Genomic DNA, 16707 nt, shown 5'->3' on the forward strand with positions numbered 1-16707 from the left:
TTTTCTGTTAGACTCAATTGAGTGAAAAGAAAGATGAGAGAAGCTGTGTTGCGAGTGTACTCTTGATTTGTCTGTTCAACAGAAAATGAAGCCGATCAGTGACCAGGAAGAGAATGAGCTTGTGATTTTACACCTCAGGCAGCTGTGTGAAGCCAAGCAGAAGACACATGTGCACATTGGGGAAGGCCCAGCGGTGAGAAGATGTTTTTTCCTTTGACCTATTTTTGTTTATGTGTTTATTTAAAATAACACAGAAAAAAAATGAAAGAAGAGTATTTCCTTTGTGCTCTCATCCTCTATAGGGCTAAAGACCAGCATTGTAAGAGTTTATTTGGAAATTTTAGCAGGTACTGGCACGTTGAGATAAAATAATAATAGTTTTATAATGTAAAAGAACTTGTGATTTTTGGTTTCTTAAAAAACAGACATATATATTTCATCATGTAGAGTGAGCATACATTGTTTTAGATGTGGGAAAATTTATCATTTTAAAAATATTCATATGAAGATTGTATTTCTTCAAAAGCTTAGACAGCCCAAGTGGTAAAAAACAAGAATGAAAACCTCAGTTGACCCTCGTGAGTGGCCACCCTAGCTGCAGATGGAAGGATGACTTTTCTATGCTGATGGTTTAGAATTTATTCCCATCTCACAGAGATAAAGTAAGACCACTACAACAGCATCAGAGTGGATTATCACATGCTTAGCTCTTATGGACACAAATGCCCTCTGTTGTAAAATCACTACTTTTTTGCATCCATAACTTCTGGAATGATCTGACGGAGCTGATGCTGGTGTGGACTTTTATTCCCTCTTGCATAGACTAGGCAGAAGCCTTTCAGTCTGATTTTCGTGACCTTTAGGTGTTTTTTTAATGCGTCTTGGAGGTAAATTTCCCTAAAATGACCTTCACAGAGATGACCTTCAGATGACCTTCACAGAGATGCTTCTCTTTTTAAAAATTCTAATCAGTGTTCTTCCTGTTTGTCTGGCACTTAAGACTGTTCACATTGTTTTTGCTCCAGCCTCACTTTTTCATGTTACTCTCTACTGCTCACTTTTCTTTTAGCTCCTGACTCTGTCCCTTCAGCAATCTGGTCATTATAATTTTGCCAATAACCGTCCCCAGCTCTGGGGAAGTCATTCTCCCTGTTCTCCTACCTGTCTGAACCCCATGTATCTTTTCTCCCTGACGGCTGAGACAGAAAACCAATCTTCATGCTTTCTTCCTTCATACTTATATGTGTTTTGTGTTGTTATTCCTTACCTTAGAAAATTATAAGGTTTCTCTCTTGAAAATTGTCATGTGCCTAAGGACCATGTAGTATTCACAGGAGCCACTTACTTCCATGGGATAAAATATGTGGAGGATCTAATATGTTGGACACATTAGAGTCTCTCATTTGGTTTAGTACTATCAGTGAATACTTACAGATCTAAAGGATAAATAACCTATTCACAAATGAAAATGGAATAATATAACAGAGGCATTACTAGGATTAAATTTTGCTTGCAAGCTGCTTTGTTCTTTGGAACTTATTTTCTCTGTTTTTCTTGCTTATTTGAATATAAAACATGCACCTTTGAAAGAGATGGTGGTACTTTAACTAGAATAACAGCAGAAAAAATTGACGTCTCAAATTTAATATCCATTAAATAAAGCAGTAATGTTAGTGGAAAGGAAAGGCATGAAGAAAAGATCTTAGTTCTGTCTTTTTTATTACTTACAATATTAAGCATGAAACATAATCTTTGTGTTCACAGTGTGGAACCCAAATTATTACTTCTTAATGGAGCTACTGAAGAATTCTTGTGTTTTTTTAATGGCTTAGTTTTAAGCCTGTATTTAAAGCCTCATTTAACCTTGAGTATGTCTAAACTAAAATTGCTATGTTTTCTTTCTCTAGACTATTTCAAATAGTACAATCCCAGAAAACGCAGCAAGTGGTGGAAGGTTCAAACTTGACATTCTGAAGAATAAAGCAAAGAGATCCTTAACTAGCTCCCTGGAAAATATCTTCTCAAGGGTAAGGATAAACTGAAGATCTGTTAGTTAAACATGTCTTTGTTTTCTGACTGTTTGGCTTTAGTCTTAGCTAGCTCACCCAAGATTTACTTTAAAAAGTACAAAAAACCTATTAGGATAACTTTAATTTAGTTAACTCTTAAGATAATCTGCCGAAATAAATTTTCTTCTGAGATCTAGATTTGTTCTGGGGCCTCTCATGTGTGAAACGGAGCAATAGAGATTTACTAGTAGAGACATGTATAGAAAGGGGCCATAGAATACTGAAGCTCAGTACTGTAAGAACTTCTTATCATTTGTCATAAACTTACAAAGAAACCTGCCCTTCTTTGGCCCATTCTTAAGGGTTGATAGAAAATGCTGAAAATAGCATAAATTAGTGGAATTTTTTTTAATCTCATTTAGTGAACTTACATATTTTATTTAAATATAGGCAAAATCTTTTCCCTTCCTTTTCATTTTCCTCTTCCTGAATAATTTAGTCCTAAAGCTGTAAGTCAGCATCTTAGGGCAGAGAGTAGGGGTGGCTCAGAGCAGAAAGACACAGAACCCATGGAGGGGTTTGGGGCTTGGGAGCCAAAATGGTGAGGGGGCTGTTGGCAGAGTAGAGCAGCCTGTTTTGGGCCAAGGAGGGCATGTCTGTAGAGGGAGGGCCCATCACGGGCAGCAGAACAGAGTTAAGGTAGAAGTGTTCCTATACAGGGAGGTAGAGTCCAGCAGAGTGAGGAAATGCACCTGGGGGATGGTAGCCTCAATATGGGGTGTTGCAGCCTGAGGGGGTTGAGGAGAGTGTTCACATAGTGGCAGTTGTGGAGCTCAGTCACACGCAGGGGAATGTCCAAATAGGTAAATATGTTAAGTTATGGGTTCCAGGGAGAAGGGAACTGCAAGTATGAAAAGAGGAAATCTGAATGAACCCAGTGTTATTGGATTCAATATGCACTCAGAGATGCTTGGGTGTATTTGTGTGGGTATATTTTGTGTGCGTGTGTGTGTACATGCAGCCCCTGGCTTTGTTCACTGAAAGAACTTGGGAGTTGTTCTTCTGAATACATCAGATAATAAGCCTGGTTGGGTGGAATCTAGCATCTGTATTATTATTATTAGATACTGGGGATTGATCCCAGGGGTGCTTAACCACCAAGCCACATCCCCAGCCCTTTTTATATTTTATTTAGAGATAGGGTCTTGCTGAGTTGCTTAGGGCCTTGCTAAGTTGCTGGCTTTGAACTTGAAATCCTCCTGCCTCAGCCTCCCTAGCCGCTGGGATTACAGGTATGCACCACGAAACCCAGCTAGCATCTGTATTTTGTATCTATCCTCCTGCACTAGTAGGAACCAGGATCCTGGGAGAAGCAGTTCTAGAGCTGCAGGAAAAGTACAAGTCTGGAACATCTTGGCCTTGTAGATAGTAAAGGAGCATCAGAGAACCATGGTGATGGTCATAAACAAAACCTTAAAAGGGCTCTAACTGGTGACATCTGACAACAGTATGACCATCCAAGTAAGTGACAGCAGTGTAATGATTCTATGACCCATTGAGTAAGGTAGGAACCATAAATTTATTCTGAGATGAACTTCAGCACACTGAACATCTGCGCATGAGTAGGATGCAACAGGGAAGCAAGTAACTTCAGAGCAGAGAGGACTGCCAGACACAAACTTGGTCAAGTGATGACTTTGAACCTCATCAGCAAAGCAGCACACGGAAATCCTGTGCCACCTGGCAGAATGGACAGAGCACAGCTTCAGAGGTCTGACAGCCACAGAGGCAGCTCTTGAATCTAATCCAGAGAAAACACAGCAAACCTAGACTGAGGGACGATGTACAAAATAACAAGCCTATTATCATCAGAAGTGTCAAGATCCTGAAAAGTCAGGAAAAGACTGAGGAATTGTTTAGACTGAAGGAACATGAAAATTTGTGGAGATTCTGAATCCCATTGTTTTGCTACAAAGGCTGTTGCTGGGACCATTGGAGTTGGAATGAAGTCTAAGAACAAAATGGTATTAATGTATCAATGTTAGTTTCTTGTTCTTGAAAATTGCGTTTTAATGGTGTAGAATTCCTGAATTCCTTGTTCATAGGAAATGTACCCTGAAATACTGCAGGATGAAGGAAATTTACATCCCCCATCCAGATTATTCACTTATAGATTTGGAGAAAAATATTTTGTACTGAAGTGTTAACTTTTCTCTACATTAGAGATTGTTTCAAAATGATACATGAAAAATTGATTATAGTAAACTTGTCACATGCTTTACAAAGCCCACTTGGGATTTTTTTTGTTTGTTTGTTTTTTGGTTGTTTATCATGTGAATAAATATCGCAGACAATTCAAGGGTCATAAATACTGCCACGTGCTCTCAATAATGTAGATGTGTATATACAGATGGGTGGTAGGTGTTTTCATTCTTTTGATAGTTTCACAAGGTGTTCTTGATGACTTGTTTTTAAGTTTCTTAACTTTTTCTGCTAATAGAGTATGAACATTTTGCCTGCAGTCTGTAATTATATTCTTCAGTGATCTCAATGCCTTTGAAGAAGCAGATGGGGATATAAATCCTCCGACGTTGAGAAGGGTTCTGAAGGAATGATTTAACTGTTTGCAAATGTGTGGGTTTGTTTTTTTTTTTTTGTTTGTGTGTTTTGTTTGTTTGTTGGGGATGAACCCAGGGTCCTGCACACACTAGGTATGTGTTGCTTTTTTTAAACAACTGTTTAACATGAATAACATTATGAGTCCATAAAATAGTTGGATACACTTTGAATTATTCCTTGTTTATTCAATAGAGCATTAAGGACGCGGTATTCCTAGTTTTCTTTCTTTGCTGGAGCTCAAAACAATTTTACAGGTATTTCTCTTAATGATTGAGATTCTTCTGATTTTAACAAAAGCCCTGCAGCAAGGGTGGTCAGCTGTGAATGCCATTACCTTATTAGTGGAAAACAGACTCTTAGGAAAGAACCTCTAGGAAGTTTGCCATAAATATGTTAATGCAGCTGATCCTAAATTTTTCATGCCATTTTCTTTCAAAATTTATAAATTAATATTCCTCCTTCCGTCTTCCTCTCTTTCTCTTTGTTCCCCCCCACAACACACTTGTTATTTCCTTTCTTTCTAAATCCAGAAATGAACCAACATCCATTCATAGTCATCTAGGAACACTGATGTATTTGTGTTGTGTGGAGCCAAATTTTAAAAGCCATCTTCTACTCCTAGAGAAGAGGTGAAAAGGAGATGTTTAGGGTTTTAAGACTAAATAGTCAGCAAATGTTGTCACTGAATTAAAGAGAGTTCAGGTCCTCAGGAATCAGACTGCATTTAAAAGCAGTGCAGTGAAGTGGTGGTGCAGCCAGAATGCCTGGTTAGAACCCAGCTTTATCTCTTATTACCGGGGTATGTGGTTTGTTCTCCCCAAACTGATGTTGAATTGTAATCCACATGTGAGAGACTAAGAGGTAGAACTAGGTAGGGCCTTTAAGAGATGCTCTCATGAATTAGTTAATCCATTCATGCTATTAAGGGGTTAATAGGTTATTTCCAGAGAGGGTCTGCTATAAAAGCCAGTTTGGTCAGGTCTCTTACAGTTTCCTTTCTGTTGCCACATGATGCCCCATGCTACCCTATGACTCTGACAGCAAGGACGTCATGCTTAGATGTGACCTCTTGACCTTGAACCAGAACTGTGAGCCAAAAATAAGCCTCTTTTCTTTATAATTTATCCAGTTGTGATATTGTATTAAATTAACTTTGTAACTTCATATAACTTTATCTAATCGTGGTATTGTATTATGGTAATGTATTGGACTAAAACATAGGATAACCAAGTTCCTTCCCTTGCTGAACTTGAGTTTCCTCACCTGTGAGCTGAAAGCAAGGGTGTACTTACTGCCTAAGGACTTGGTGAGGAAGGAAAGAGGAGATTTACAGGAAGTGCTTGGAATTGGCAGAGAGTTAGCCAAAAGGGTAGCTCTGATGATTAAGATAATTTTGTGTACAGAGGAGCAGTTAACTCTGAGCTGTTTTGTGACCACGTTGGAAAAGTGCCTCTTTGAATTCTTATGTTGATTCTATGATACGCCAAGTAGCATTTGTTGGAATTCACCAACGTGTGGGTTATAAAATTACAAGGTTTCCATCGTAATTCAGTTTTATTGTGTTATGCCACTGGGAAAAATTGCTCACAATACATGGCTGAGAAAAGAGCAGAGGGCAACGTAGATCTTTGACGGGAATGCACATTAGCTGGTGAGTCATTCATTTGCACGCGCCCTTTGTGAGGACCAGGCCACACTTGAAGCATCACAATCCTTAGAGAAAATTCAGAGGACAGGCCTGGAGGATCTGAGAGTTAGACTTTGGAGAATGTACGGTAAATCAAGGCATTTCTCTTTCTTTTAATCTTTTATAGGATAGCTGAAGTGAATTCTATAGGCAAATAACATTAATAAGTAAGTTAAATATTTTTACTCATTTTTGTTTTCATTTTCTTTTTTATTGTGGTAAGATATACATATAGTAATATAAAAAGGCCCATTTTAACCACCTGAAATGTACAATTCAGTGGATGTAAGCACATTTATTTTGTTATACAACCATCACCACCATCCATCTCTAGAACTTTCTCCCTCTTGCCAATACTCATCTTCCTTTTACTCTCCCATTCCCCAGTTCCTCATAACTACCATTCTACCTTCTGTTTCTGAATCTGTCCGCTCTCAGTGATTCATTATAAGTAGAATCACACAACATTTGTATTTTTGTGACTAGTTTATTTCCCTTACTATAACATCTTCAAGTTTTATCCATGTTGTAGCACTTATCAGAACTCCTTTGTTTTTAAGGACCTAAAAACAGCATACTACAGAGATACAGCCACATCAATGTTGATAGCAGCCCAATTCACAATAGCTAAACTGTGGCGCTGAAGCCAGATTTAAAATTAGGCAGTTAGTGTAGTTAGGTAAATCGGGACTAATATCGAGTGAAATCTAAAATGGAGGCCCCGTTGAGAATGAATTTCCGGAAAAGTTGAGCAACTCTCGGAATGTTAATGAAGTCCAGGAAACAGCCCCTAACAGATTTGAAGATAGCCCATCCCAAAGAATTGTTAATGAACAGCAAACTTGAAGATGCCCAGATTACTTCTTTGGCCCATCTGTGTCCCAACCCTTCCGACCTACATTCCATCACCGAAAACTATAAAAAGGGGAACACATTCGCCCTTCAACGGATTCCATCTCTTGGGTCCCCTTCTTCCTCCAGGAGAAGTCTTTTCTGTTGTCCTTTAATAAACTTCTAATTTTCCACTCTGACCTTGCCTTGGTGTGCTTCTCTGGTGTTATTCTTCAACATTGGGGAAGCAAGGACTGGTCACCAGTCAACAGCGGTAACAGCGCCAACCTAGATGTCCTTCAGTGGATGAATGGATAAAAAAAAATGTGGCATTTATACACAATGGAATATGACTCAGCCCTAAAAAAGAATAAGATCATGGTATTTGCAGGGAAATGGATGGCATTAGAGAAGTTTATGCTAAGTGAAGTTAGCCAATCCCAAAAAAATAAATGCCAAATGTTTTCTCTGATATAAGGGGGATGACTCAAAGTGGGGTAGGGAGGGAGAGCATGGGAGGAAAATTACCTCTAGATAGGGAATAGGGGTGGGAGGGAAAGGGAGGTAGAAGGGGAATAGCAAGGATGGTGGAAGGAGACAGTCATCATTATATAGAATACATGTATGAAGATGTGAATTTGGTGTCAACATACCTTATATACAGAGATATGATAAATTGTGGTATAAAGATGTATTAAGAATTGTATGCAAAAAAATAAGCGAGCTCATGTATAATGGCATAATTTGGCATCAATATACTTTATATACAGAGTTATGGAAAATTGTGCTGTGAATGGATAAATATGACTGTAACGCACTCCACTATTGTCATGTATGTAAAAAATAAATTTTTTTAAAAAGAATTCCTTTGTTTTTAAGGCCATATAACATCTCCATTGCATGTATACACCACATTTTATTTAGTTTATTCATTCATCTGTCAGTGGACATCTGAATTACTTCAACATTTTGCCTGTTGTTAATAATGTCCTGGATATGGGCATTCAGATATCCAGATTTCTGCTTTCAGTTTGTTTTCAGTTTTCCAGAAGAGGGATTTACTGATTCATGTAGTAATCATATTTTTTACTTTGTGTAGGCCCACCATATTGTTTTTCATAATGGATGTACCAGTTTTTATTCCCACCAGCAATCCATAAAAGTTACATTTTTTTTTCCACATACTTGCCAACACTTGTAATTCTGGGCTTTTTTTGTTTGTTTAATAAATAGTCATCCTAATGGGAATGTCCACTTTTATTTCAACAAAGTGCTTATTTCATAGAAACAAGCAGTTAAATGAATGGTTCAACCTCCTCAATCTTGGTGTTGTATGACAGTATCATAATATCATTTATGGAGTTTCCAAAAAAACAGATCTGTGGGCCCAACCCTATATTCAAAATGTATCAAAATATCAGGTGTGGGACTGAGGCACCTAATTTAGAAGTTCTATGAATGATTCTGATGTACTCTCTTTGTTTTGCAACGTAACTCACGATTTGTGATTGTCTTTGCTCTAGGATGGCCATTAGTGTTTGTTGGTTTTTGTTTTTTTGTTTTGTTTTGTTTTTAGAGGATACCTTATGACTTTTATTTTTATTTTAATTTTTCATGTTTTTGGCCATTAGTTTTTAAAGTATTGTCACACATAAGCAGTATTAGTATCATCTGGGAACTTCTTAGGCATATAAGTCCTGGCCTCCTTTATCAGAAATTCTAGAGTTGGGTCCAATAACAGATGTCTAGCCCTTCAAGTCATCCTGATGCCTGGCAAAATTTGAAAGCTGCTATTCTAGACAAGTCTAATTCTTAAGATATTAACATTCTAAATAAGGAATCAGCATTCACTAACATCAGCTATCAGAATTTAACACAGTGTTTCTTAAGAATTTTATTAGAAAGATAATTTAAGTAGGTGATCAGGGACCTGAAGGCAAGACCCCGCCCTGGCAGGCTTATATTTACGAACTTGTGTTTATTTCCCTTTTCTAAGCCATAGTTTCGCCATTTGTAAAATGTGCGTAATAATCCTGGCTTACTTTATCATGAGGATTAAGTGTCAGCATATTGGGAAAAAATGACACTATACATCTGAGGTGGTATACTCAGTGGTTAGCCCCAAAACTCTGTCATTTACAAAATAGCAAAAGGGTATTTAGAGCATTGTTCTCTTTATCTCTGTTTAGTACCTTGGCATCCTGCACAGTACTTGCATGGCCGCCTTTGAAGTGTCTCCTCTGCATGCCTTGAATTGCTGTGGTGACTCTCTCAGCAAGGACACAGCCATTCTATTTTGGTCAAGGAGGATACTGTAGCTTTTGTGTTCCAAAGCCATGCCAAATGCCATAAATTTTGTGAACTAACAAGGTCTCGCTTGCGTGATGTGCCGCAGAAAGGACTTGTTAGGAAGGCTGGCATTTTTTTCTTGTTGTATTAAATGTAGCAAAAGGAGTTTTGTGTCCCACAACTTGTCATCCCCACCCCTGAGTTTTACAGCAGAAGAGTCACACTCCAGTCGTAGAGTTGAGCTCATCATGGCCTGCCATTTTTACATGGCAAAATATTTTACTTAGCTGACTATAGGTGTTTATGCAATAGGATCCACTTTTTTAAAAATGCTTAGAAGCTTAGTTCATTAGTATTAAAAAGTGGGTCTGAGGGAAAGGGCACAACAAATGAATTACCAAATCATAATAGAGTAAAATTGCAAGAGCTGTCTGTTCAAAGGTAAAGGACAGAGTCTTGGGTTCTGGTTGTTTGTTGCTGTTTCGTAAGTTGAAATTTTCTAAAATGGAAATACTTAATATATGGTGTGAGTCATTTTGAAAACAGTCCTCATTTCATGCTTTGTTCAGAGTAGTGTCCATGGCCTTCTGGTGGAAATGAGTGAATTAGTAGCAGTCATAGAGAATAACCTTAAGTATGCTTGTTTCTCTTTGTGTAAAAACAACACACACATATGGATAAAATACCTTAATGAGTAAAATATGTGATTTATATTGCTTTTCTGGTACTGGAAATGGCTTAGTACCCATGACTACTTTCTCTGCTGTGACCAAGTAACATGTTTGCGATATCAGACAAGTTGGGTGTATAAGTACTGGCTAAAAATAGCAGAGAGCAACTTGATGTTTACTGTACTGTCCTCTTGGTTACACAACTAACCCAGTAATTTATTAGCCACAAATACAGTTCATTATTAAAAGTATGTTAGTTATAGCATAGAACTGAAGAACTGAGAGAACTTGATAAGATTCTGGGGTATTTGTAAAATTCTACTTAACCAACTAGGCAAGTTAGTTTTATTTGTGATTCTACATTCATAAAGTTCTACCTTAGGGAGTCAGTACTGAGAAGAAGTTCAAGGGCTTCACCCAGAAACGGAGCTTCCTCTGTTCACATTGCTGCTCTTAACTGGCTGTGTGAACTTGGACCATAGAATCTATCAGAACTTGTCTCCTTGTCTGTAAAGTTGAACTAATAACTATACCTACTTCACAGAATTGTTGTGAAGATGAAATAAGACAATTAATACAGTGTGAAATGTTTGCATAGTATATGGCTCATGATAAGTATTCAGTAATAGTAGATGAAGCTATGAATTTTATTATTGATATAGTTGCTATAAAGAGTACCTATAGAAATAGAAAACTATAATTAGGCCTAGTGCCATGGCTCACACCTGTAATCCCAGCAACTTGGATAACTGAGGCAAGAGGATCGAAAGTTCAAGGTCAGCCTCAGCAGCTTAGCAAGACCCTCTATCAAAAAAAGAAAAAAAGAAAAGAAAAGAAAAAAGAAATAGGGATGTGGCTCAGTGGTAAAGTATTTCTAAATTCAATCCTCAGCATCAAAAAAAGAAAAGAAACTATAATTATCATAGTATAGATGAATAAGTATTGGTTCTATGAAATAAAATAGGATACTATCATTATAAAGCAGCCAATTGAAAATGAACACTTAAATTTTTCTGGTAGGTGACATAAAAAGCAAAATTCAATACAAGCCTAGGAAACTAGAGTTGAAAATTATCTTTTAGAAGATAGAATGAAATAAAAAAGTAGTGAAAAATAGAGCAAGGTTAAATAGTTAAAAGGATCAGTCTGGAAACCCAAAAACTGAAAATTAGGAACTCCAGAAAGAGAACATGCCTGCAGGAAATTTTCAAAGAAAGAACTTAAGTTTTTTCTTAGAACTGATGAACATGAGTTTCCAGATTTAATAGGCCCAGAGAGTGCACATTAGAACAGCTGAACAAAAGTCATGCCAAGGCACATAGTTGTGAAATTTAGAATTCCCAAGGGTAAACTTAGATTCTGTTCCAAAAGAAATAGCAGGGCATACACACAGCCTTTAGATTGACCAAGACATTAGACTTCTGAACTGAAGGACCTTGAGCAATACTAACATGGTATAAAGGAATGTTTCCAACCAGAATTATGTATTCAGCCAAACTGTTAATGAAATACAAGCACAGAGTAATGACATTCACAGACATGCAAATTAAAATTACCTCCCAGTCTCCCTTTTCTCAGAAAACACCTGGAGAATGTCCTCCACCTAAATGAGGAAGTAAACTGACAAAGAGAAAGACATGGGATCAAGGAGACAGAAATTAAAACATAGAAGGTGAAAGTAGATTTCTACACTGATAGTGAAGAAAATGCTCGGAAGATCTGTAATGCAGGGCCAGATTGCAGCAAGAAGACGGGTTTCTATTATGAGTAGTTCAAAGATAAAGGGAAAAAAACCCTATAATTAATGAATTATGTGATGATTGATTAAATCCCGATCTGTTGGAGAGTTTTACAATAAATTTGTGATTTCTGAGCAGTCATTAACTCCGTGAGAAATAAAGTGTATAAGACATGAGATGTAATCAAATGTAATTATAGTAAATAAGTAGCTTATCTGCAAATAGTGTTTAAAAATCATAATAATTTAAGCACAAAATACTGATTTCACTGATATGTGTTGTAACTATATTGAGGGAGAAGGGCAAGAGAGAAGTGTGTGTATGTGTGTGTTTAGAGTGGGTGGGGAATGAAGTAAGAGTATTAACTTCTCATTAATATGTAGTGCCTAAAGTGGAAAGACTCAAAAATATTATGAACTAAACATCAGAAGCATCAGTATAAATGATTTAAGATTTGCTTTGGGGAGTGGGACTGAAAGTGTGGAGAAGGGGTTGGTGGTCTCCAGTTTTTATTACAAGCTTTGGCAGTACAATTTGACTTTTGAAACTTTGGGCAGGTTATTACTTTGATTAGAAATTAAAATGATGAGCCAGGATTGTGGCTCAGTGGTATAGCACTTGCCTCGCATGTATGAGGCAATCCACATGTATGGGTTCAATCCAGATAAATAAATAAATAAATAAACAAATAAAATAAAGGTATTGTGTACATCTACAATTAAAAAAAAAACATTAAAAAATTGAAGTTAAATTTAGTCTTCTCTGTCTCCCAAATTAAACCAAGGTATGTGTGGAGATCCTTTAAAACTGTGAAGCACTGTGCAGATGTTGTGCATGCTTTTATTTTATAGAATCACTGTCACATCAACTTGGCTTGTACTTCCTGGTCATTCCTGTCAGAACTTTTTCGTGTGTTGCAGGAGTTTATAGAACTCCTCAGTCTGTGCTGTGTCTCTTAAGGCCTTCTGAAGGATGTGGCTCAACCTGCCTTTGTATTCTCTTTCCTTCATTAGTTAGCTGCAGTTTCTTCCTATGTAAAGTGAGGGGATGAGACAAAATGATTGGTCAGATCTCTTTTTTAGATTATCTTTGAAATTCACGCCACATGGAAAGATCAAGAATCAGTTTTGCTAGTACTGAAGCTGGCTGATAACCTAATCTTCTGGAATGAAGTGACTTACCTAAGTAGTTTTGCATTATGGAATAATGAATAAAGCAAAATCAATAAATTTTGAAAGTCCCTTTTTCTATTTCTTAAAACCTGTTATAATCCTATAATGTGGAGCTTAAGGTCTGTATCATGTGGTGTGGACAATGTATGTATTAAACTTGATCTTTGTAACTTTTCTGTTTTTTTGCTCTACCCTCCACATTGGTGTTTTATCTGTATGAGATTCAGAGTTACAGGAGTTCTCACTGATCTCATAGATGAATAATTTCGTTTAACCTTGTAACCAAAAGAGTTCAAAAAGCTTGATCTGAGTATCTTGTTATCTAATAGTTGATTAAGAAATAATAGGGATGGGGACTGTTTCTGTTTATCCTGCTATCCTGGATGTTATAATAGCTGAAAAGTTTGAGAGAACCACAAATGGATCAATTTAATGCTCACATGGAAAGGCGACCTCAAATTGCCTTCTATAGTGTTGAAATAAAAATCCAAGCTGTATAAGGAGTTAATTTTATTCTCCTCACTCAGGGAGCTAACAGGATGAGAGGTCGGCTTGGAAGCATGGACAGCTTTGAACGGTCTAACAGTCTTGCTTCGGAGAAGGTATCTAATCTGATCTCCTTTGTTTACCCCAAATTGCAATTTAGTAAAAACCAACACCAATATCATAATATGCCTGCCTCGTTATTTTATTATGAGTTCTTTATGGCTTTCAAAATATAAACATTGAGGTTTTGTTATTTTAAATAAGTAGGCCCTGACTGTAAACATGCTGGTCTTTGTTCAGAAAAGCCTTCTGCTGGGACATGTGTCTCGATCAGATAGTGTTCTCATAGACTTGTCACTTTTTGTAGGTAGTATGCTTTGGGGGACAGTGTTTGAGCAACGGTTAATCCAGAGCCATAGAAAACCAGCCATCTAATTGCTATACTTGTACAGTGATTTTTTTGGTTGTTGTGTTGTTCTCTTCCCATATTACCATTTTCCTCCTGTTTTATCATTTCACCTGCAACTTTAGCCTCTCTTCTACCTCACAGATAACTCCCCCCAGGTTTGGTTTCCTGTTTTCTGCATTGTGTAACATGTAACCCGAGGCATAGGCAACCTTTCTTTAATGGAAAAATGTTTAAATATTTTTATTAAACTTTTTGTTGATGGAGTTTGGGGGCTTAGTCTGGCTACATATGACTCTGTTGTCCCTAACCCAGGTTTATCAAATGAAACATTTTTACAGTGGTGCCTGTTCTGGAAAGTATGCATACCTGACTGAATTGAAAGATTTATGGTATCTATTCATGCAACAGGAGACACATTCCAGCTCAGCTTGCCTTTCTTTCATTTCCTGTTTTTGTGTCTTTTAAAAGAACTTTACCTCCGGGAACATGTAGTTGAATAGAAACATCCAGAGTGAAGGAAGATACCAGGCTTTATTTTATTTTCCCTCAGGCTTTGCCACGAGACTTGGACACTTAGGCATTGTGATATCATTTTGACAGCACAGGAAGAGTGCAGCGATATGCCACGGAAATTAGGAGATGGGTTAACACAGACTCCACCCTCATTTGGTCATGGTCTCTTTTCATCTCCCCAACAACAGTGAGAAAAGCACAGTAGCTGTAGCATTTTACCACCGAGTCAGGGGAAAGAATACCTTTTCTGATCCCTTTCACTTTCTGGCCTATCTTTCGGATGCTGTCTTACAGCTGCTTATCAGAAGTGGGCTGTGGTGAGACTGATTAGCCTTCACCAGGGATTGAGTAAAAAAGAAAAAAAAAATAGTTTTGTCATGACTCAGGAAGAAGATGAGGCACCCTGTCCCCATTGAGCCCCGATCTTCTGCACTTCCCCTGCGAACCTGGTAGGAAAGAGAGACCCCTTGTGCTTGCATTTCAGGAATACTCGCCAGGGGACTCTCCTCCAGGGACACCACCAGCCTCTCCGCTGTCCCCTGCTTGGCAAGCGTTCCCCGAGGAGGATTCTGACTCCCCACAGTTTCGAAGACGGGCTCACACGTTCAGCCACCCTCCTTCAAGCACAAAGAGAAAGCTGAATTTGCAGAACGGGAGGGCTCCCGGGGTGCGCTCCCCTCTGCTGAGGCAGAGCTCCAGCGAGCAGTGCAGGTAAGCCAGGCCTCTCCCCACAATGTGAAATCAAGATTCCCACGTCACCCTGTGTGGGTCACTGTGGAGTCTGGGTCGAAGGTGACTTCATGCTCTAGCCAACTTTTTAGTTTTTAGAAAGAACATAAAAATAAACTGAATTTCTTTACCTCAGTGATTAAGGGAAGTGGGTCAAGGTCAAAGTGTATTCATAGAAAAGAGTTAGTGCACTCATTTCATATGGATGGGAACTTTTTTTTTTCCCCAAGAAAAATAGAGAAGACATGTTATCATGCTGTTGTTTTGTCTGAAAACTTACTGACAACACATATTTACTCAGTGTTCTTCTTAATGATGGCTGTCAATAAGCAAAGTCAGCAAATTTAAAAATAACAAAGCCATAGAATTTCCTGTTGGCCTACAGTAAAATTCCAGGTTTTAAAAAAAGTCACTTAAGTTACCTTCATACATGAAATAATTTTTGGCTGTATTTTACTATTAGTAAAGCTAAATATGAAAAGCACTACAAATTTTATCTAAACTAAAGCAATATTAGAAAGAAGACTAAATATACCCTAATTATAGTCAGTGGCCATTAGAAATTATCTTAAGTGGTATTTAAAAAAAATGATTTAATAAAATTGTTTATTTGGTAAGTTGTAGTAAAAGGAATAAGCCTAGAAATGATTCTATTTCTTGCTGTATCCAAATTTATATTTTAGAAATAATTTAGTTTCTCTTCTTTACCTGTGAGTTTGATACAAAAAAATAAAGTTGATTGCCATTTGCCAGTTGGAAAAAAAAAAAAAAAAGACTTGAAGTAAAAATTCCAGAAAGGCTAATACTTGATGGCCAATGTTATCAGATTTATGAGCATGTTTTTAAGGTAATAGTTTTATTCTTGTTGTTTTCTGAATGATTTCAAAATCTACAAATTAGGTATTATGGTATGAAAAAAACATTTGTCTTTAGTTTGTTTTGTGTGTGAAAGAGATTAAGTATTTATAGGCAACCATGATTTTTAAAAAATGTTTATTTATAATTTTGTATTTACCCAACATAATAAATCTCTCCCCCCCCCCAGAAATAACTACTTTTTAAAAGTGTTATTGTATTTTTGTATACCTTTATTTTATTTATTTATTTTTAATTGGTACTAAGGATCAGATCAACCTAGTGCCTCACACATGCTAGGCAAGTGGTCTTGATCTGAGCTACAAATTTTGTAGGAGGAACAATTACTTTTAAAAATTAAAACCATCAGTTGTTTTAGACTATAAATGATATCTCAGTGCTTCCCTCATGCTTTTGCCCAATTTTTAATGTATAAGTTCAAATAATTTCTACCAATATAAAATGATGTCATTTATGTCCTTATAAAAACTTACCACACAGATTAATGTCTGTAAAAAGGAAAAAGAGCTAAATGGGAGATTTAGGGCTCTGGATTGAACCATAGTGGTACCATTTCACAGGCTTCAGGAAAGAACACAGCTATTAATCTTAACAAAGCCAGAGGTATTATGGTGACTTCCAATAAGCAGACATGTTGCTGTCAAAGAGTTAGTTAGAAGGGTTTAGATCTTTAAAAT

General features: G+C 37.2%; 1 protein-coding gene across 3 annotated transcripts in view; it reads left to right on the top strand.

Moving 5' to 3' along the window:
• Tbc1d4 (TBC1 domain family member 4) overlaps positions 1-16707 on the top strand; it is a 204283-nt gene that overhangs the window by 143525 nt on the left and 44051 nt on the right. For all 3 annotated transcript variants that reach the window (XM_076872615.2, XM_076872616.2, XM_076872617.2), the window contains exons 7-10: positions 83-193; positions 1908-2027; positions 13545-13619; positions 14910-15136. In XM_076872615.2, coding sequence (XP_076728730.2) covers positions 83-193; positions 1908-2027; positions 13545-13619; positions 14910-15136 — 533 coding nt within the window. The remainder of the gene's footprint in view (positions 1-82; positions 194-1907; positions 2028-13544; positions 13620-14909; positions 15137-16707) is intronic.

The sequence above is a fragment of the Callospermophilus lateralis genome, chromosome 12, assembly GCF_048772815.1.
Source record: "Callospermophilus lateralis isolate mCalLat2 chromosome 12, mCalLat2.hap1, whole genome shotgun sequence".
NCBI lineage: Eukaryota > Metazoa > Chordata > Mammalia > Rodentia > Sciuridae > Callospermophilus > Callospermophilus lateralis.